This window comes from Vitis riparia, chromosome 4 (genome assembly GCF_004353265.1).
Source record: "Vitis riparia cultivar Riparia Gloire de Montpellier isolate 1030 chromosome 4, EGFV_Vit.rip_1.0, whole genome shotgun sequence".
Taxonomy (NCBI): Eukaryota; Viridiplantae; Streptophyta; class Magnoliopsida; order Vitales; family Vitaceae; genus Vitis; species Vitis riparia.
The window spans coordinates 23,702,282-23,723,188 of NC_048434.1; the positions used below are offsets into that span (position 1 = coordinate 23,702,282).

Consider the following 20,907-nt stretch of genomic DNA (forward strand, 5'->3'; position numbering starts at 1 on the left):
TTTTTAATTGATTTTTGTTATTTTCACCTGTTTTTGAAGGGTTGTTTTAAGAAATATTTAGACAAATATGTAAAATGATTAAAATAAAATATTATATATAAAATTATTTTTAAGATATATTTAAAAATATTAAAAATAAATAAAAAATATTTTAAAATTTTAAATAAATTTTTATTTTATAAAAATTAGAGAGCAATCTTCATAAACTATTTTTAAGAATTGCTTCCGAAAACAGTTGCCAAACACCCTTAAGTGAGCTATATTTAACGGATCCACGAGCCCTTTACAGACATGGGATTGGGGAGTGGAAATAGCAATTCCGGTGGTGGGCCCAACCCAATGCTATGGTGTACCTCCCGGACGGCGCATCCTAGCACCCAATGGACGGAATCTGTGAAAAACACACCAAAGAAGAATTTTCAAATCTAAACAAGTTGGGTCTGATTGGTTTTACACGTATATATATGATTCTGACTGTGTCTTCTTCCCATTCCAACTTCTGCGTTTTTCCTTCTTCTCTCTGATTTCCTGACTTGCCAGACCTTTTATTTCATTTTCTTGCTCAATTTCTCAGAAGGGGTCTTCTTTTTTCCTCTCCATTTTCTTGTTCTTGGGCTATTTTTGTTGTGGGGTTGTTTAGGATTACAATATTGTACGTGGGTCTTCCTCGTGCATTTGGAGCTTTTGAGTGTTTGGCTTAAATGGGTTCAAGGTAATCTCTCTCAATCTTGATCGGTTTCTTGAATTCTTTTGCTTTCTTGGGTTTTCATTTGATCATTCCCTTATGAACAGAAGAAAGTTTGTTTCAAATTTTTTATTCTCTGTTTGTTGTTTCTAATTTAGAAGATTATTTGCTTCTGTTTGGGTTTAGAAATCAATAATAGAAACTTGAGCCCCCTTTTTTCGGATAAATTTGTATTCATTTTTATATAGTCAACTCTTTCTATATATAGATGCATGCCAAGTTCATTGCTATGAAGTGCCATCTTCTGCTCTGGCACTGGTTGATCGCTGAGAAACTGTAGCTAAGGAAAAGAAAACTTGGATCTCTCAAAACATCCTCCACAACCCCAACATCACATATCATTCTAATTTTTCTCATATTTTTTTACTAGGTCTTCTTGGCTATTGATCATGTGGAGCATTATGATAAAGTTGAGTTCTAATAAATGGCAAGATGAACTGTTGGAAGTGTTTAACTCTAGGTCTCCAGTTCATGGTACTTCTTGGGCTAAACTCAATTGCCTAACTTGGTAACTTTCCAAGATACTAGGCAATAACAGTTGCCCATATCTTGATTGGGTTATAGGATACTCGGTGTTTTTTAGGTCAGTCCATGGGAGTAATGAATGATCAAATCTCCAATTTTTTAGTGAGTTTTATTCACCATTTGTTTAATTAAGAAAATAAATAAATAATAAATAAATAATGAATAAATATAACTACAAATCTTGAGCTTCAGCCTCAATTGTGCCTTTGACAACACATGTATGGTGTTTTTATTTAGGACCATTCTCGTTCCTTTCCTCTTGATGACTTATTCGTGATAACAGAATTAGAAGAAAAGGAAATTAGAAGTAAGATCCTAAGTACCCTGCGTAACTCTTTTTAATTTTTTATATAGTGGAGGCAAAGAGAACATAAGTGATTTTTTAAGGAGATATTTTAACTTAATATCTTTTAAACTATAGTATGATAATCTTTTTAATAAACAAGTTTAACTTTGATTTTTCATGATAACAATTAGAAACAGTCAATGTGCAAGTCTTGTGCAGATCTTAAATAGTATATATTGTGTTGTATATCATCAGCATATTGTAAGGTACATTTAAGATTCAATACATTAGTCATCTGCTAACATATGCACCATGTCATATACCATACATTTTTGACAACTATGGTGGGGATAGAGGTAATTGATAGTGTAACACTTAAAAAATGCTTGAATGTGATACCCAGTTTTTTTGTGTTTCCTGAACAATAGCTCAATCTGGTACTCCTGCAAAGGCTTTGGGTGCTTGAGTGACCACCTGGCTAGTTGATACATGTAAATTCCACCTCCACCATGTGCTTGCAATTTTAGCCAAGTAGCAGTGGAACTGGTGTCTAGGTTCTGTTTTGGTCTATGATTATTTACAGGCCAATACCAAGGTGTTTCTCTGAGACCATATTTGGCAAACATCTGTGACAGTCATGAAGTTCAGTTAACTGGATGTATATCATTAACAAGGTGAACCATATTGCTATTATGTGCTCCTTTGGCAGTGCATGGGGTGTATGTGGGCTCTATTTCTTGACCAGCTTTGTAGATCCACATAGTTGTTGATCAAAGTAATTTGTTGCTTTCATAACTGGGTAGACTTGGTAGAAAATTGCTCATGTTGCATTGATGGTCATCAATTGATTGAAACCAATGACACTGTGGCCTTGTAATGTGTCGATGTGTCATGTCCGTGTTTATGCTGAATAGTTCCTGATATAGCCTGCATTTGAGCCTACATTTATGAGAATGTGCTCCTGATATTATCAAATTATAAGAGAGGCTTCTGCAGAAAATGGTAATTGTTAGTGAATTGTGATCTTACATTCCCCTTTGCAATTGTCTGTGCTTCATTCTGCAGTTTATAGTGTCTAGTCAGGACTTTGGAATTGATGACTAATATCCTTTTTCCTTCTTTTGTGTTGAAGATCTCTGTATGGTCCTTCTCTAGATTCTCCTGATCCTGTTTTGGAAAGAAATCTCATGGAAGATACAGGAACAGTTATTCGAAGTGGGGAAAGAAGCTACAATCTTCATGAAACAAATGGGGTGCTAGATCAGGTCTCTAGTCCATTGAGAAGAGAAGTGCTTAACAGGTATGGTTCCCTTAATTAAGGGCAGTTGGACTAATTTGTTTACTTGATAATGCATTTTCCAGTGTGCTTATAAACTTGTTTCCTTCAATTTTAAGAACCGACAGGTTTTGTTTGATAGTCTTTTGTTGCCATTTTCTTAATGCATATTAACTTTGTTGCTGGATTTTCTTTCTCCCCTTCCCTTCCAATGGAATTTCTATACATGAAAAGATATACAGCATTTGATTTTGTTACTCATTTTATTTATTTTCATGGCACTTGACTTGATTCAGACAATGGATACTACTGAGGTGGTAGAAAATGCCAATCAAAGACCTTCACTTTGAATGGATTTTGGACCACCAATTCTCCTTGTTAAAAAGAGGTTCATCTTTGTGTTGTGGAGAACAAGTTGATGGAAATGCAGACTTACATGGGAACAGATATTAGCTTCAAGGTCTGAAATCCTAGACTGAAAAAGAGTCTGAAAGATACATCATATGGAAAGAACTTTGTGAATTTTCCCTAGAAGGGTAATTAGGATGGAGGATATGAGAGTTTGCAATGGGCACATCATTATCTTTTGAAAAAGAATATAGACATGCAGTCTCTCCAGTAATTATCACTCTACAACTTGATTGTGCTACCTGTCCTAAAAACATATTTGGTATGAGAAAAACCAAGAGTAACTTTGGCCAGTAACATTCAAGAACCATAATCAGTCTTTTTATTACCTGCATAAAATTCCCACTATTGACTGGATTCTTGTTTAAAATAACAGCATTCCAGTTGTTGGTTCATCTTATTTTTGAATTTGTCTTACATTACCTCTTTTGTGTTTCTGATATAACCCCTTAAGGCTCCTAGTATGCTGATTTTTTGCTGCATATAGTCATTACTTTTTTTGTTTCTTATGCTTCTCCTTCTTGAGTATCTACTACCTCTCTACCATATATATATTGGTTAAGCATCCCTTTTCTCCATTTTTGCATACACCTCAGTGCAAGCCTTTTTGTTTAAGAGGCTTCTCATGGTCGATAATGTGAACCCCATAAATTTTTATGAGAAAAAACTCTGATTGCAAATTATGATGAGTTTGGTTTCCCAGCAATAAAATGCAGTTATATTGATTATAATGCTTTGCTTTTTCTGGAAGTTGTCCAATTCAGAGTGCGGTCTCTTAAAATTTGTTACTTTGCTGCATAACAATGGGACTACCTCTTCCTCTTTAGTTAACTTCTGTTAAGTGGAAATTCTCTAGTTGTTGGCAAGCTCAAAATCTGCCAACTAATTTTAGGATGGTGCTTTGAATGGATACTTTTGGGTTCTTGACCTTTCTCTTTATTATCCTTCTTTGTTTCCTATTTTCACAGCATGGTCGGGTATGTGGAATGGTAATGTCATCTTGACACTGAGAGCAAACCGATATCATTAATATGTCAGAATAACTGTTACTATCTAAAATGTGGATTTTGGTCTTCTTGAAAGGCGCAGAAGTCTAATGGAGATTATTGATTGCTAGAGCTATTGTGAAGGAGTTAGGGTTTACTCACTTCCCAATGGTTGATGCCAAAGGGGACATGATGGAAGATACATATTTAAGTCCACTTAAAAATATTAATATGGATAACTTGATTCTGGTGGGGTACATTGTATTTCTTGGTTTATCCGTGTCTGACTCTATCCTTTGCAAAAACAGAGTTTCTTCTCTTTGGACTCAAATCTAATTAATAATTGATTTGTAAGTAACCAACTTCTAAGATTATTTTTGATTCATTGTCCTCAGTTTGCTTGAAAGCACAGCTAATAATCTTCCTGAAGTCTTTTTTTTTTTGATAGGAAACCACGCATGAATATATTGATAGAAAAAAAAATAGTACATAAGGAGGATGAGAAATCCTCCAGCCAAAGGTAAAACTAAACAATACAAAAAGATAACATGACACTACACCGTCCCATTGGAACTACACATTGCTAGTCAATCTAGTTGTAAAACGTTAAGGGGAATGCCCTTAAAACCCGTTGAGCAAAAAGCCCAAAACGAAGCGAGGAAATGAATGGAGTCCCAAAGATTCTCTGAATTCCTAGCTTTGTCCTCAAATATCCTAGCATTTCTTTCCTGCCACACAACCTAAATTAAAGCTATGCACGCGTTTTGCCACAAAACCAACCCTCTCTTGGACTTGCCAAAACCTTTATAATTGATGAACATCATGTCTGAAATGCTTTTCGGAGGAACCCAATCCATCTTGGCTAGCTGAAATAGTTTGTGCCACAACCCCAATGTCATAGAACAATGAAGGAAGAGATGATCTGCTGATTCTCCTTGCTCCATACACAACTTACAAATGTTAGGGCTAAGAGCTTTGTGGGGTCTCCTCAATTGTAGCAAGTCATTGGTATTTACCTTCTTGTGTGCCACAAGCCAAACAAAGGCCTTAACTTTGAAGGGGACTTGAGATTTCCATACAAACTTAGTGGGGAAAAAAGGAGATGAATCAGGCATTTGGGACAAGGCTGTAAAGAAAGACTTGACTGTAAACAATCCTGAAGACAATAAGGACCAAGATCTCGCATCTGAAGCGGAAGTGGATAGATTCATACAATCAAGAGAGCGCATGAGGCATTCTAGATCTTATATCTCAGAATCGGTTAGATTACGACGGAAATTAAAGTTCCATGAGAAAGGGCGAGCCGAATCGAGAATTGAAGATATAGGAATATTTTTATCCGTTACTACTCTAAATAGTCTTGGATATTGGTCTTTGAAGATTTGGTCCCCTCACCACAAATCTTCCCAAAAGTGAATTATTTCCCCATCTCCTACGATAAACCGAGTATACTTGGAAAAATCCTGAAAGACTTGTGCAATGGCCTTCCAAGGACAACGATGTGACCACCTGACTAGAGTGTTGGCATCCCAACCATTTGAGTGTGTCCCGTAGATGCTAAGAATGACCTGATGCCACAGAGCTGTACTCTCCCTAGGAAACCTCCACAACCATTTCCTTAAAAGAGCGCGATTCCTTAAAGGAATCTTCCCAATCCCCAAACCCCCTTTTACCCTCGGCTTACACACTACATCCCAACTAACAAGATGGTCTCTTTTACCTTCCCCAACCCCTGACCAAAGAAAGTCCCTTTGCATCCTCTCAATTTTTGCAGCCACTGAAGCAGGAATCTTAAACAGAGAAAGAAAGTAGCTAGGGATATGGGATAGGCATGAGTGTGGGAGAGTTATCCTACCACTAAAAGATAAGTAAGCCTTTTGCCACCCGTCTAATCTCCTAGAGATTCTCTCAATCACTGGATCCTAGAATCCATAAGCAGTTGGATTCCCTCCCAAAGGAAGACCCAGATAAAGTATAGGCCAATCTGAAGCCTTGCAGTCAAGCAACAAGGCTAACCTAGAGAGATGATTCTGATAAAGGTTGATGCCAAAAAGATTGCTCTTGTCAAGATTGACCTTAAGCCTAAAAACTTGACCAAACACTAACAATAAACTCTTAAGAGTTTGCAGTTCTTCCTCACTAGAGCTAGCAAAGAGGATGGTATTGTCTGCGAATTGCATATGGGACATCCTACACCTATTTCTACCTACCCTAAAGCCCTCCAACAAACTTCTTTCCTCAGCTTTCAACAACATTCTACTCAACACATCTGCAACAATAGTGAACAGGAAAGGGGATAAAGGGTCACCTTGCCTTAAACCTTTAGATGCCTTGACCCACCATTTAGCATTACCATTCACTAGAATAGCATAAGAGACCGACGATAGATAACCTCTCATCCATTTCCTCAATTTAGAACTAAATCCTTTCTTCTCCAACACATGATCCAAAAAATCCCATTTAACATGGTCATAAGCCTTTTCAAAGTCTATCTTGAATACAACTTCTTCCTCCCCTGATTGCCTTTTCTCGTCCACAATCTCATTGGCTATAAGAACTGCATCTAGAATTTGTCTCCCTTTAACAAAAGCATCTTGAGTGGAATGGATGGTCTCTTGTAGTACTCCTCTTAGTCGCCCTGACAAGACTTTTGCTATTACCTTATAGAGACAAGTGATCAGGCTGATAGGTCTAAAATCTGAAATCTTCTTTGATTGACTCTTTTTGGGCAAAAGAACTATGAAGGAGGCATTGGTGTTTTGATTAATAATCCCGCTATTATGAAACTCTGCAAACACCCTCACTAAGTCATCCTTAATCACATCCCAACAATCCTGAAACACTGCTATGGTGAAACCATCAGACCCTGGCGCCTTATCCCTATTTAACTGAAAGATGGCATTATAGATCACTACTTCGGAGAAAGGGGAATCCAGCTTAGAAGCACTCTCTTCTGATATAGGGGACCGATCAATACCTTCTACTCTCCAAGACTCACCAGGAGGACTCGAGTAGAGCTTTTTGAAATAAAGTAATTCCTTAACCCATTTTACCTTAGCTTTTTGTCTCCAATGAATTTTTACCCTCATAATTATTTCCTTTAGCTCCTTTTTTCTTACAGCTCTTTGAACAGCGAGATCAGAAGAGAGAGCCCCTTCTTGTTCATTGGCATCAATGTTAGCTATTTCATCCAAGATGGTTTTTTTCCTTTCCTTAAGCATTCCAAAAGTATTCTTATTCCAATCTTTCAATTTTGCCTTAACAAATTGTAACTTCCTCATGAACTTGTGTCCTTCCCAACCATTTCCTTCAAATTCTCTCCACCAACTGCTAAAGCACTCTTTGAAACTATAATGTTGCAACCACATATTCTCAAACCTAAAAGGTGTTAGACCCCACTTGAAAGGATTGGTATCCAATACAATCGGCCAATGATCTGATGTCCATCTAGGAAGAACTTTTTGAAGGCTTTGAGGGAAGGAAAACTCCCACTCATTTGAATAGAGAAACCGATCCAATCTCTTACATACCGATGACTCTTGCATATTTGACCAAGTAAAAGAGACATTTCGTAATGGGGGATCTTGTAACTCACATTCTCTTATAAAGCCATCAAAATCCCTCATGCTAGAAGTGAATCTAGAGCCACCCAGTTTTTCTGATCTTCTCCTTATAACATTGAAGTCACCTCCCACACACCCTGAAGGAAAAGTAAGGCCAAAAAGGTCTAACAGCTCTACCCAAAAATCCTTCCTAGTTAAGGGGTTGTTTGGACCATAAACTGCGGACAACCACAAAGGTCTACATCCATCCAACAAGAACTTGACTGAGACAGAAAAAGATCCAATTACCACGTCCTTGCTGCTCATTTTCTTTGAGTCCCAAATGATTAAAATCCTTCTTGAAGCCCCGCATGTCGGGAGAGCAACCCACTCCTTATTCCTAACCGACCAGACACTTCCTACAAACCTTCTGTCGCACACCTCTCTTTTTGTTTCCTAAAACATCACTACATCCAGATTCTGAAGTCGCAAAAAATCCTTAACCACCCTTCTCTTTTTCCTAGATCCCAACCCCCTGATATTCCAACTTATGATCTTCATAAAAACACCTCACTGACCCTATACCTCCTAACCAACGCCAACAGAACTCAAGTATCTGTGGCGATTCTTTTCTTTCGCCTTGAATACACGTTAATATCCAAGGAGCTTAAGACCTCACAAGCTTTAGCCATTTTGCTAGGGGAAAGACCTTCAATTTGGAACCCACCCATCTGGGAGAACTCAGTGTCTCCCTGGCTAACTGTACCCAGAATAGGGGCCCCATGAGGCAAGCTGAGTTTGGTCTTCTCATAATTAAAGCTTTCAGACAAAAGATCTAGCCAGCTGGGGCACCGCATCATCACGGTTAGGAATGCCAACAAACCCAAGATGATAAGCCCCAATGTCATCTTTTTTTGAAAAAATTTCAGATAACACTCGATTTTTGGTAGGAAACTGGGATTGAAAGGCTAGAATGGAGAGATCAATAGCAGAAGAACTCGGGTGTGGAGGAGCCACGCTAGAGAAAGGAGAATGAAAAGGCAGAGAAGGCTGAGAAAAATGATGAGAAGATACCTAAAAAATTTCCACTTTCGTCATTCCACAGTACCCCTCAAAGTTGAGCCCTTTTTCTCTGGTTGCGGGATAAGAAAGATGATCTGTGACTGAAGATCCACTATGAGAACAACCCACAAAACCCTTAAAACCTGCTCCGTCTCCTCCTTTAGCAGTATTGTGCATTTTCTCCTTCCCTTTTGACTGAAAAGGAGCCCTAAGAAGATTCCTTTGCTTCGCGTTATCCTTCGTCGACGTCGTTCCTTCCTCGGGACACCCTTGAACCAACTGTGTTCCTGCTTCGGTGACGTCTTCCAATGGAAGAGTATCACTAACTGGCATCAATCTCTCAGTCGTGAGTGGCTCGCTTCAGCTTCGATTCCCTTGTCGGCATACAGAGCTTGATGGAAACAGAGCATTCCATAGCTTCCTTGAACCGCACTTCATCGCGGAGCCCCTCTATTGATTTTTAGGATCCTCGTGGCCTATCTTCGCCTTCCCCTTTGCAGAAAGAATAGCTTTGTGTAAAGGGCCCTTCGAATATCTATCTTGATTGTCTCCCATCTCTTGGCCCAACAACTGAATCGGGCCTTTCCCATGGACTTCCCTCTTCCAGCCCACGTCAATTTTAGACCGTGGGCTGGGCTTACTAAAAGGATGTGCTCTTGTCATATATTTGGAGGCCCGAAACCCATCTTGGAGAGTTGACTGGGCTTTGACCCCTCCAGCCTGCTTTGGCCCATCAGATCCAACTCTCTGCCTTTTTGAATTCGAATGTAGTGGAGGTTGGGACCAGCTGTTTCCCACTGACGTCCTGTTCTTTCCACGTGTCCTTCCAGGAGCGTTCTCAGCCTCTTGACCACCTCTCCACTCCATTGTTCTGCCAACTGCCCCAACCGAAGACCCCTTTCCAGCCGTTGATCTATCTTCCTCTTCCCTCTTTCTGCCAACTGTCCCCGTGTGAACCTCAGCCAATTGCCGAGTTGACTCACCCATTTCTCTAACCTGCCTACCGTCTTCCTTCCCGGCCACTGCAACTGAAACTGTGAAGTCCCAACCCCCATCTAACACCTCAATCAAAGCGGGAGAACCAATCATTCTTTCATTACCACTTTCACCCTCGCTTTGCTTAGATAAAAAGGTTTCAATGTTCGCCAATCGATCTTTGTCACCGGCCCCCACTGCTCCATAATTTTCTTCAAGTGAACCTCAGACCATAAATGAAATGGTAAACCCCTTAAATCTATCCAACCTTCCTTGAATTTCCCCTCTACTTCTGAATTTTCCTTTGGCGACCATCTTCTCAACAAGACTGTAATTCCGTCCTTAATCCTGATGAACCTTGAATTGTGTAGTGATAAAGCTTCCTCTAAGGTTTCTACAAAAAACAATCCTTTTCCTTCGGCGAATGGGACGATTGTCACCACGCCTTTGTGCCCTAGCCTTCTCGCCATGGCCCGGCCGACCTCAGCCCAGTTAACAGCACCATCTTGACATTCGCACACCACAACCCTCGCCCATCTCCCAAATGGAACAAGACCGTCTGTCCTCAGACCTTCGTTTCTGACTACATTCGCAAAGGACCGTTGTAAGGGACCCGCATTTTTGTGCAAAATCCTTCATTCCCTGCTCTGCCTTCCCTTTTCATCAAAACTCGAGGAGGGGACCACCAACATTGAATACAACGCAGACTTTAAAAGTTCCCATCCCCTGCTATTCTCTCCCTCAGGTATTACCAAAAAAGTTGACTTCCTATTGGAGGCGAACTCTGATAATCTTATAAACCTGCCATTGAAGCAAACCTCCAGTAGATGTACTCTGGTCTTTCCTCTAAATTTTCTGTTGAAACCCATAAAAATCTTCATCTCAATGGCCTTTGTCAACTGTTCTATCAACCAACTAACCTCCTCCTTCTCAAAGCCTAAGACGAAAACGGAGCCTTTACTGTGGTCTGTTATTGAACACCATTTTCCTCTGACCTCACCCTCGAACCTAACCTAGAAGGTCTTCCTCTCCACAGAGACCTTCAAGGTCCTTACCATTCTCTCTCATTGTGTTTTGATTGTATACCCCAATTCTTCCTGAAGTCTTTTTTTATTACCCCCTCTATTGAAAGAACGTAGTACTGATCTTTAGGGACACATTTGATATTTTGTGTTTACTGATCTCTAAGGACACAAAAGCCAGTCTATATGTTTTATGCATTTCCCCCTCTATTGAAAGAACATAGTAAACATTAACACAATTGAGCTTCAATTATAGGTTCTTTATTAATTTTTGTTGCATTTTTATGTAGGTCAGTATTTTCAATGAAGCCTCTGGGAAGTGAAGAAACAGACTTGGAAGATGGGAAGTTGGAAAAGGATAGAGAGAAATCAGTACGAAGTAACAGGGTAGTTAGAATACACAATCAGGCTTTATTGTCTGGCTTTGCATATTGCATCTCATCCTGCAGTATGATTCTGGTTAACAAGTTTGTCCTTTCCAGCTATGATTTTAATGCCGGGATATCTTTGATGATCTACCAGGTTACTTTTCAAATTTGATATCTGTATTCATTTACAATGAAGTTTCTAATGTTGTGTTATCACAATTATTTCTAATGATCTCTAAGTAGATCGTATTAAGACAACTTTTGATGGTTAATTGTGGCACTGTTCTGTTGATGCAGAATCTCGTCTCAGTGATTGTTGTTACTGTATTGAGTTTTTTCGGCCTAATAACAACAGAACCGCTTACATGGAAGCTGATTAAGGTCTGGTTGCCTGTGAATGTTATATTTGTTGGGATGCTTGTTACAAGCATGTTTAGGTATGGAGTTCTCTCTCTCTCTCTGTATATATATAGCTCTCTTCAAGCTGATTATTTTCAAAATCAGCTGAACACCTTTCATGTTAATTTTTGGGTAAATTGCAAAAATCACTTGTCTTAATTTAGCTTCAAAACTTTTTAAAGCAATTTCACCCCTAAATAATGCCCAAATATCAAACAAGATTCAGATTTTTCTTCAGAATTTGATGAAAAAATTCATATGACAATCATATATACATTTCCATGAACTTTTATATGATATGTTTGGGTGTCCAATTTGTCTGTGCTTGTCACATGAGCTTCTCCAGTCAAGTTTTTATGAAAAATCTGACCAAAAGGACCTATTTGACGATTGGGCATACTGTAGGGTTGAAAAAAATGTTCAGGGGCTAAATTGATACAATGGTAAAAGTATAAGGGTGATTATTATAATTTACCCTTAATTTTCTGGATTTCAATGGAGATGCAAAAATATTTTTAGTTTATTCTTTTTCTTTTGGTGGAGAAACTTCACTCTTTCCTTGCACATTGGAAGAATTTTTTATTTGATGTTGTCTACTGATTGAAATTTTGCAGCATTATGACTAGTTCCTTTTTGAATTTTGTACTGAATAATTGTAGATGGCAACTTGGTTACCTTTATTTCCTGGGTAGTTGAGCATTAAATTTGATGTATGACAAGGTGCAAACACATTAAAATATTTCTAAGTTCTAAGAGGATTCTATATGAGGAAACATTAAGTAAATGAACCTTGAAACATACGGTACAATGATTTATGCTTGTGAATTTTACTAATAGTTTATGTTAGTATAATAGTCAATTCAACAGTTTGTCTGTAAATTTAGTTTCAACAACAGGTTGAGATTTCAGCATGCATTTATTTATGGTTCAAAAAACCATGAACTCTTGCTTGCATCTTGTAGTCTAATTGTAGTACATGCGAATACTAGTGGTGGAGGATGGTTATGCATCCTGAACTGTGTTTTATTGGCATTTGAACTTTTTTCTGGTGTATTTGTTGTACTAATTGTTGTGAAACCTTAGTGGTCTATAATGTGTTGACAAAAATCCAATGAGAGATCTGAAATTCTAATTTTATCTGTTGGTAGACTAGGGGATTGTTTTTCTTTCCAATTCTAATATGTCATTTACTAGAATATTATTACATGGTCATGTCTTTTCTTTGTCTTCCAAGGGTATCATTAGATTGTTACAGTTATTAGTATTCTATAATTGATGGATTTGGTTTATCATTGCAAAGAGGAGGCAGTCATTCCAGTTTTATACATACTTCTTAGGTGTATATAGTTAATTAAGAGCATCGACACACATGAACAAGTTTGGAAGTTTAGTATTGTTAACTTCTTGATAAATGATTTTGATTATGAGAATTTCATTCTTCCATTTTTATTTTTATTTTCAATTTTAAATTTTCAAACTCATTTATATTTTCAAACTTATTGTGCTGTGTCATTGGAAAAGGTAAAAAAATTCAACAGGCTAGATGGTCCAAATAATTTGATATGGGTTGGGGAGGGTTTGTGGGAAGTTCTAGGTTTAAGTCCTAATGGGGACAAAAAATTTACCTATCAAAAAAAATAAAATTATGATAATTTGACTTTATTCATTGATTTATTTTATTTGTCATTGAAAGTCTCTTGGGTGGAATGCATCCAGTGGTGAATGTACAGCTGTTGTCAGTGTATCCTCTTGTAAAAGTATTATGCTTATGTAAACCCATTTTGTGTTTTAAGTAGTGAGCCAGCACCACTCTGTTCTTTTGTTTTATTAATAAAATATGATAAATTTGTTTGCAGCCTGAAGTACATTAATGTCGCTATGGTCACAGTTTTGAAGAATGTTACTAATGTGATAACTGCTGTTGGTGAAATGTATCTTTTCAATAAGCATCATGACAACAGAGTCTGGGCTGCTCTCTTCTTAATGGTATGTTGAACCAGTTAAAATGTAAATTTGGGATTTTTTACATATTATTCCTTTACAAAACTAGATGGATTTGTAAGAAAAATACTGATTAACAATTCTTCTGTTAGTTATTGTCACCCTTCCTCCTGCTTGGATCTGCTTGTCTCTCATATTCTATTGTCTTAGTTGCCTTTATTTTTCTTTGTTTGCCTGTTTTAAATACCTACTGTGTCTTATATAGATATCTGGGATTATCATTTGATAAGTCTCTTATTATCTCACATAACTATTGCTTTTTTTCATTTTGAGTATGCAATTTGTGGGAAAAAGGTTTTTTCAATGGCTAGGCAAGTGTGGGATAGGAGCTGCTTGTTTTTGTGTTTTTTTTATTAGTATGAGCTTGCAGTGCTATAGGGGGTGGGTGATCCATTTATCTATTTTCGTGCTTCTCTTCCTTTCTTACTTGGGTGTGATGTGCACACTCCACATGTTCTTTGGCTATGCCCTTATTTGGAACCTTTATAAATGTATTTTCTTGCCTATCATAAAATAGTATGGGGAAAAAAGTTCATCAAAATTTTATGCATATTCATTTTTTATCTTGGGTCACAAGGGGTCTATTTACTTAGTTATTTGTTTTTATTGTGGGATAGAGACGAGGGTGCAAGAATTTGAATAGGATTTAGGAGACAAATTGATGTAGGACAACCCTAGGATGGTTGCCTACACTCAAGGGTAGGTGGGCTAGGGTTTTATTTTTAGGGTGTAAGGAGAGGAACAAGGAATAAATTTTATGGTAGAAAATTATAAGATAAGAAATAGAGAGAAAGAAGAAACAATGAAGAAAAGATGGAAAACCTTAGAGTCTCACTAAGGCCTTCTAGGAGAAAATCAATGGAGTCTCACCATTGAGGGTTGCAACCTTGCAATGAAAGAAAGTATAACATTATTCATCAAATTCCTCCGTTTGATTTACATTGATTAGCCTATTTATAGGCTTCTCTAAGAAATCCAAAGTCTACTAGGACTCTAATAACCTATTATAACTTAAATTCTAATTATATTATAACTCAACTAGCTAATCCTAATTAATTAGACTCCAACAAATACCAATCCCAATTCAATTCTAATTAATATTAATCCTACTTAAAGTTTACTTAGGTCTTCACTTTCTTCCTTGAATAAACTTTAAAAGGCTTTCCCCCATCACAAAGTTTCATGATGCCAATGAGATTTATCTAAGTTTTTTGAGTTTGATTCTTGACAAAGTAGCATGTGAAAACCTTTAAAGGATTAGGCCTGCAGAATATTTATATTTGATATTTTTTTAACATGAACATGTTTATTCGATGTTACAATGAATTCTCTCTTGCTGGAGTTTTGTGTATATCATGATGCTATGTTTGCCATGATAAGTGACGACACACTTCCCTTCTTTGAAGATGTAAAATTTCACCAACTGTTTTATCCACCTTTTTACTCAGTGAGAAAATTTGGAGATTTATCAGCAAATTCACAAATTTCTAAAGCTTATTCACATTGATGTGCTTCATATCTTGTTATGGATTTTTGCTAAGGTTCCATTAAGGAAATCTATGAACAGGCTTTATTTTTTCTTTTACCTTGTGCAGATCATTTCAGCAATTTCTGGAGGAATTACTGATCTATCTTTTAATGGTATTGGCTATACATGGCAAATTATTAATTGTTTCTTGACCGCATCATATTCTGTGAGTATTTAATTTGGAGTCTTAGTCCTTTTCTATGTAGTAGTGATTTTTATGACACTGACACACACACACACACTGATCTATGTTTTAAGGCTATTGGTTATACATGACAAGTTATTCACTGCTTCTTAACCGCATCATATTCTGAGAGTATTTAATTTGGAGTATATGTGTGGATGCGTGTGAAATATCATAGTAAACTTTTTTTTTTTCTTATTATTAAATATGCCAAACCATAATTTCTTCTTGCTTTCTATTAATTTGTGATGCTAGTTTACATGTTTTTTGCCAGTACCTCACAGCCAAGGGGCGTGTGTCATGATTAGAAAACATTGGTTATTATACAAACACACATATGCACACATGTAAAAGAAAGCAAATAAATAAAAAATAAGGGGACATGTGAAATTTCAACTCGGTTCTTATATTCAATTCACTGCTCCAATCTTTTAAACAAATATCCATCACAGTCCCATCCTCCCCTAAATCTCATTAAATTCATAATAAAATTTATGATCCATCACTTGGTTCATACAAACAAAACACATAAGGTCTGGTGCCAAATCAACCAAATGAATGGCCATGTCACTAAAATATTTGTTATGAAGAGAAGGGAAATCTGAAAAGGTTGAATCTTCTAGCTTGGAACATTAATCAATTATTGATGGGACTTCCAAATTACCAACTGCTGGCTGAAGATTATTGCTGAAATAGTCACTCTTAGAATAGTTTGCTTTGTCATTAATAAGTCTGATTATTATGAAGTGAAGAACATCTTGCCCTTGTTAATATCATCAGGATAGTTATCTTTGTCAGTGGACCCCAGTTTACAAATCTCTTTTAATTGTTCATTTTCAAGACTACAGTCTGTTATGTTCGTTCACTGGTTCCATAGTTGCCTCCCAGAACCTCCATCATTGGCCTCATGCTCCTGTAACTGAGCCACTTGCATGTTTCCTGACAAATATTCTATCTTATGTTACATGGTAGTCGTCTCTGTCTGTTGGGTTTGCTTTCCCCTTCCAGCATGGAATTGTGGTTTTACTCCATTTGGCCATAGTTGAGATTTAAGGTTTAAGCTCAGATACCAATTTGATGTAGTAAAAAGGGATCGGATCTGTTGTTCTTGCTGCTATAGTTGTGAGTCCACTAAAAGGAGAATTTCCAATGTTAAAATGTCAAGAAATAGCAAAAATCTGTGAGATCAAATTTGGAACTTTATAACTTGAATTTTTTGGGTCCACTAGACAATATCATTTGATTTTTTATTAGTGGTGGAAAACTTAATATAATGGACTCGAGTACGAATATTAAGTGTACAGTAGCTCTACAACCTGATACTTTTGCCTTTCGATCTTAGCCCTTCACCCTACTAAAAAGGGTGACATAACTACTATTTATAGGAGGATTGAGAACATGATGACAGTCTATAGACAAAAATAGAAACAAAAACTACTTTAAACAAAACCCAATGAAAACCAATCCTTAGGATAGAGCTGAACTAACGTTGAATTCCAAGCTAACTCAGAGAGCCTCTTCATGTTTTTTAAATGCTACTGTGTCACTTAGTGCTATTATACATGGATCAATACATAGTTTTTGGGTGTTTTTCTATTCAAGATGGTTCTGGGGACACCTGGCCCTCATACTTATGTTTGAGTAATTTACTTTAGTATCGAGTCCTAATGGTTTTTTAGTTTGTTTATTTATTGATATACTCTGCCAGCTATCTCTCATTTTCCGTTAGTTGTTTAATTACTAGTTATTGTTCTAGAATATCTAGCTGATGGATTATTATTTATTTATTTTTTTATGTAGTTGACCCTACGTAGGGTCATGGACACAGCCAAGCAAGTAACAAAATCTGGAAACTTGAATGAGTTTTCAATGGTCTTGCTAAATAACACACTTTCAATGCCTCTTGGGGTTATCCTTATGTTTGTGTTCAATGAGGTGGATTATCTCTCTACAACGTGAGTTTTCTTCTTTTTTTTTTTTTTTGTATTAGTTGTGTTATTAATTTGGTGCATGAAAGTTACAGTTAATTGATCCTTATCATTGTTTGTCTACTTTGATTCTTCTAGCGGATAAAAAAAAAAAAGAAGGAAAATTATCCATAATGTTTATGATTAGCTCATGAGTACTGAAAAGGGTCACCAAGTTTGCAAATTCCCCTTAACAAATATAATGATTTTGTTTTTTAATTACAGGAATGAAACAAGAATTTATAAAATTGTTATTATTATTACTTGATCAGCAAGCAAGGTTATATATATATACAATAATAATAATAATTTAATAATAAAAATTATTAATAGTAGTAGTAGTAGTAATAAATTGAAAAAGGAAAAGACAAAATAGGAATACATTTGATTTAAAAATGAAAAACATGGGTATACTTGACCTTCATATCTTTTAGATCTTTTTTAGGACTTACAAAAAGGGATGATCCTTAAGGAGACTTACAAGCTACTTGTGACCCTTCTGGATGATTTTTCCTAAAAAATAGTCTTTTGATTTTGTGCTATCTGATATCTTTATTTCTTTTAAGTCAAATGATTTTAGTTCAACCAAATAACTATTGTCTAAATATTTAGGTGGATTAGGAATACAATGAGACTACAAATATTTCCTGATGTTATCAGTGTCTCCTTGTTTCTACCTTTGTATTCTGTTTTTTCTAAAGGGATTTTTCTTATTTCCTTTTTGTTCCCATTTTGTCTGAGCAATTTAGTTATCTTATTGAAACTCCTGCATCTTTGAATTAAAATTAACAGGCCACTTTTGAGGCTGCCTACCTTCTGGTTGGTGATGACACTGAGCGGATTTTTGGGTCTAGCAATCAGCTTCTCTTCTATGTGGTTTCTTCATCAAACAGGGGCTACCACATACAGGCAAGATGCATCTTATTGTGGAGATTTCATATTGGGTCTTTGTTATTGTTGTTCAATAGGTCTTTCGTAATTAAATTATCTTTTTTTTCTTTCACTCAAGTGATAAATTAGTGACCAAACAGATTTTCTTTCACTCAAGTGATAAATTAGTGACCAAACAGATTCTCACAAATGTTCACTGTTAATTGTCTGCAATCTCAGCCTTGTGGGGTCATTAAATAAGATTCCTCTATCTGTTGCTGGCATTGTTCTATTCCATGTCCCTACTAGTTTGGAGAACTCTGCAAGCATCTTCTTTGGTAAGTTCTCTCCATTTAGTATGCCCAGCAACATGATTATCTTCGTTAAACCTCTCAAAAAACATCATTTTGAACTGCATTTTGTAGGTCTAGTAGCGGGAGTATTTTTTGCCAAAGCCAAAATGAGGGAGAGATCTCAATCCTGAAGCAGAAACTGCTGCTTGTCTGTATGCAATTTTGCAGCTTTGCAGACACCAACAGTTATGCTTGCTTACTTGTTCAATATGTAATGTCAGCACAGTGAATCGGTTAAACATATTCCCTTTAAAGAGCTGGAAAAGAGATCCTGAGTGTCCAAATCTTCTTCCATTTTGGCATGGCCTTGGGTACGTTTTGGGAATGCCAAGGGCTTCTGTGTTTGTAATATTAAAGGAAAACACTCTTAGTAATTCTTTCTGACTCAGATTTGTATTGTATATCAGAAGCCCTTTTCTTCCACTGTATTTTGCTTTTTTCTTTCTTTTTTTTTGAAAGAAACAATTTCTAGTGTAATGGTATAAGGCCAATTTCCATTGCCTTTTTCTGAGCAGATGTATTCCTCTTAAACCTTCCATCTCTTCTTTCTATTTTCTTTTTCCGCCTGAGTTGAAGTTGCAACATAATTTTAGTCTGTCTGTTTGTTTTTGTGGAAAATCTTAATGAATTTCAGATGTTTGCTTATTGATTATTTTTTCAAGTTGACTCCTATTATCAGATATATTTCTGAATATAAAAAATCCCATTTTTGCATTGATCTCTTGTATTCAAAATCAGGGACAACTTTCACAGAAGAAGAGGAAGCAAAATTGGCTAGACGATATGAAGTAACCCTCATGAGGTTAAGCCCATGCAAACAGGCAGGCCGAGTCTACCAATGTGATGTAACAGTCAGCCTCAGCATGGATTCACTTACTAGTCCTTCCAAGTCACCTTGGAATGTCTTGAGCCTTCATTGCTCCCATCTCTTTAGTCTTTACATTGCCTGTTGAGGCTTTGTTCATTTTTTATATAACTTATATAAGCACACAAAATTACAAGGTTGACACTTCCCAACTTATATATTACTCTATGAAAATATAAGGTAACTTTCGTCAAAGACACCCACACTTCTACATGGTGAGTTCAATGCCTTGAGAAGGGTCTTTGCCCCTTTTCAGGGCTTTTTTTAACTTCTGTAGCAATTTTAAAAAATAATTATTAAAAAAAGATAGTTGGAAAAATATTGATAAATCTATCACACTTTTTGCCACGAGGAAGGTGTCTTTTGAAGAGGCATTTTCCATAATTTTCAAATTCATGATACGTATTTAAAATAATTGAATTTAAATTAAATGTGTCTATTGAAGAAACATTTTCTACTATTTCAAAAGATTGAATTTATATTAAAGGTGTCTCTTGAAAAGACATTTTCCACAATTCTACAAAATCCAATATGTATTAAAGGTATCTCTTCAAGAGACACCTTCTATAATTTGATAAATTTGAATTTAGGCTATAAGTGTCTCATGAATTTTGACTTTAAGTTAAAGGTGTCTCTTCAAGAAACACCTTCTACAATTCGAAAAAAAAAAATTGAATTTAGACTAAAGATGTCTATTGAAGAGACATTTTCCACAATTCCACAAATTCTAATATATACTAAAGATGTCTTTTCAAGAGATAACGTTCACAATTTCACAAATTTTAATTTATATTATGTCTCTTAAATTTGATTTTATATTGAAGGTGTATTTTCAAAAGACACTTTCTACAATTCTAAAAAAATTGGATTTATACTAAAGGTATATCATTAAGAGACACCTTCCACAATTCCACAAAATCCAATATATACTAAAAGAGTCTCTTGAAGAGATACATTCTACAATTTCCAAACACTTGGATTTATATTGAAGGTGTATTTTCCATAATTTCACAAATTTTAATTTATACTACCATGTATCTCTTAAATTTAATTTTATATTGAAGGTGTCTTTTCAAAAGACACAAACACCCACAATTCCCAAAATTGGATTTATACTGAAGGTGTTTCTTCAAAAGACACCTTCTACAATTCCACAAAATCTAATATATACTAAAGGTGTCTCTTGAAGAGACACCTTCCACAATTTCACAAATTTTAATTTATATTTTAGGTATCTCTTGAAAGACACCTTCTACAATTCCCCAAAAATTGGATTTATACTAAATCCATAATTAAAAATAAAATAAAATTGGGCTTTATAAAGAGACACTTTCCACAATTTCCATACACAATGAAAAATTTCAAATTTATGTTGAAGGCATTTCTTGAAGAGGCACCTTCCACAATTCCAAAAAAAATGGATTTATACTAAAGGTGTCTCTTGAAGAGATGTCTTCCACAATTTTAAAAAAAAAAAGGGTTTATATTGAAAATGTTTCTTCAAGAGACACTTTCCACAAAAGAAAAAAGTAAAATAAAATTTAT

The 20,907-nt window shown here is 36.0% G+C and overlaps 1 protein-coding gene across 2 annotated transcripts; it reads left to right on the forward strand.

The window, feature by feature from the left end:
* The first annotated feature begins 298 nt into the window (after positions 1–298).
* Positions 299–19,142, forward strand: LOC117912195 (GDP-mannose transporter GONST1). 2 transcript variants are annotated; one of them, XM_034826695.1, is made up of 10 exons: positions 299–712; positions 2,689–2,856; positions 11,118–11,349; positions 11,493–11,632; positions 13,451–13,580; positions 15,191–15,289; positions 17,108–17,262; positions 18,067–18,183; positions 18,385–18,482; positions 18,570–19,142. In XM_034826695.1, the coding sequence occupies exons 1-10, from the start codon at positions 702–704 to the stop codon at positions 18,626–18,628; spliced, it is 1,209 nt and encodes a 402-aa protein (XP_034682586.1). In that variant the 5' UTR covers positions 299–701; the 3' UTR covers positions 18,629–19,142. The 2 variants fall into 2 exon arrangements, with proteins under 2 accessions (XP_034682586.1, XP_034682587.1); XM_034826696.1 differs by lacking the exon at positions 299–712 and adding an exon at positions 2,534–2,558.
* The last annotated feature ends 1,765 nt before the right edge of the window (positions 19,143–20,907 follow it).

What these genes read in the sequence shown, in the direction of transcription:
- LOC117912195 (XM_034826695.1), top strand. An exon ending in AGAAGAGAAGTGCTTAACAG is followed by an intron (nt 2,857 to 11,117) that starts GTATGGTTCCCT and finishes ATTTTTATGTAG; the next exon opens with GTCAGTATTTTCAATGAAGC. An exon ending in CTTGTTACAAGCATGTTTAG is followed by an intron (nt 11,633 to 13,450) that starts GTATGGAGTTCT and finishes ATTTGTTTGCAG; the next exon opens with CCTGAAGTACATTAATGTCG.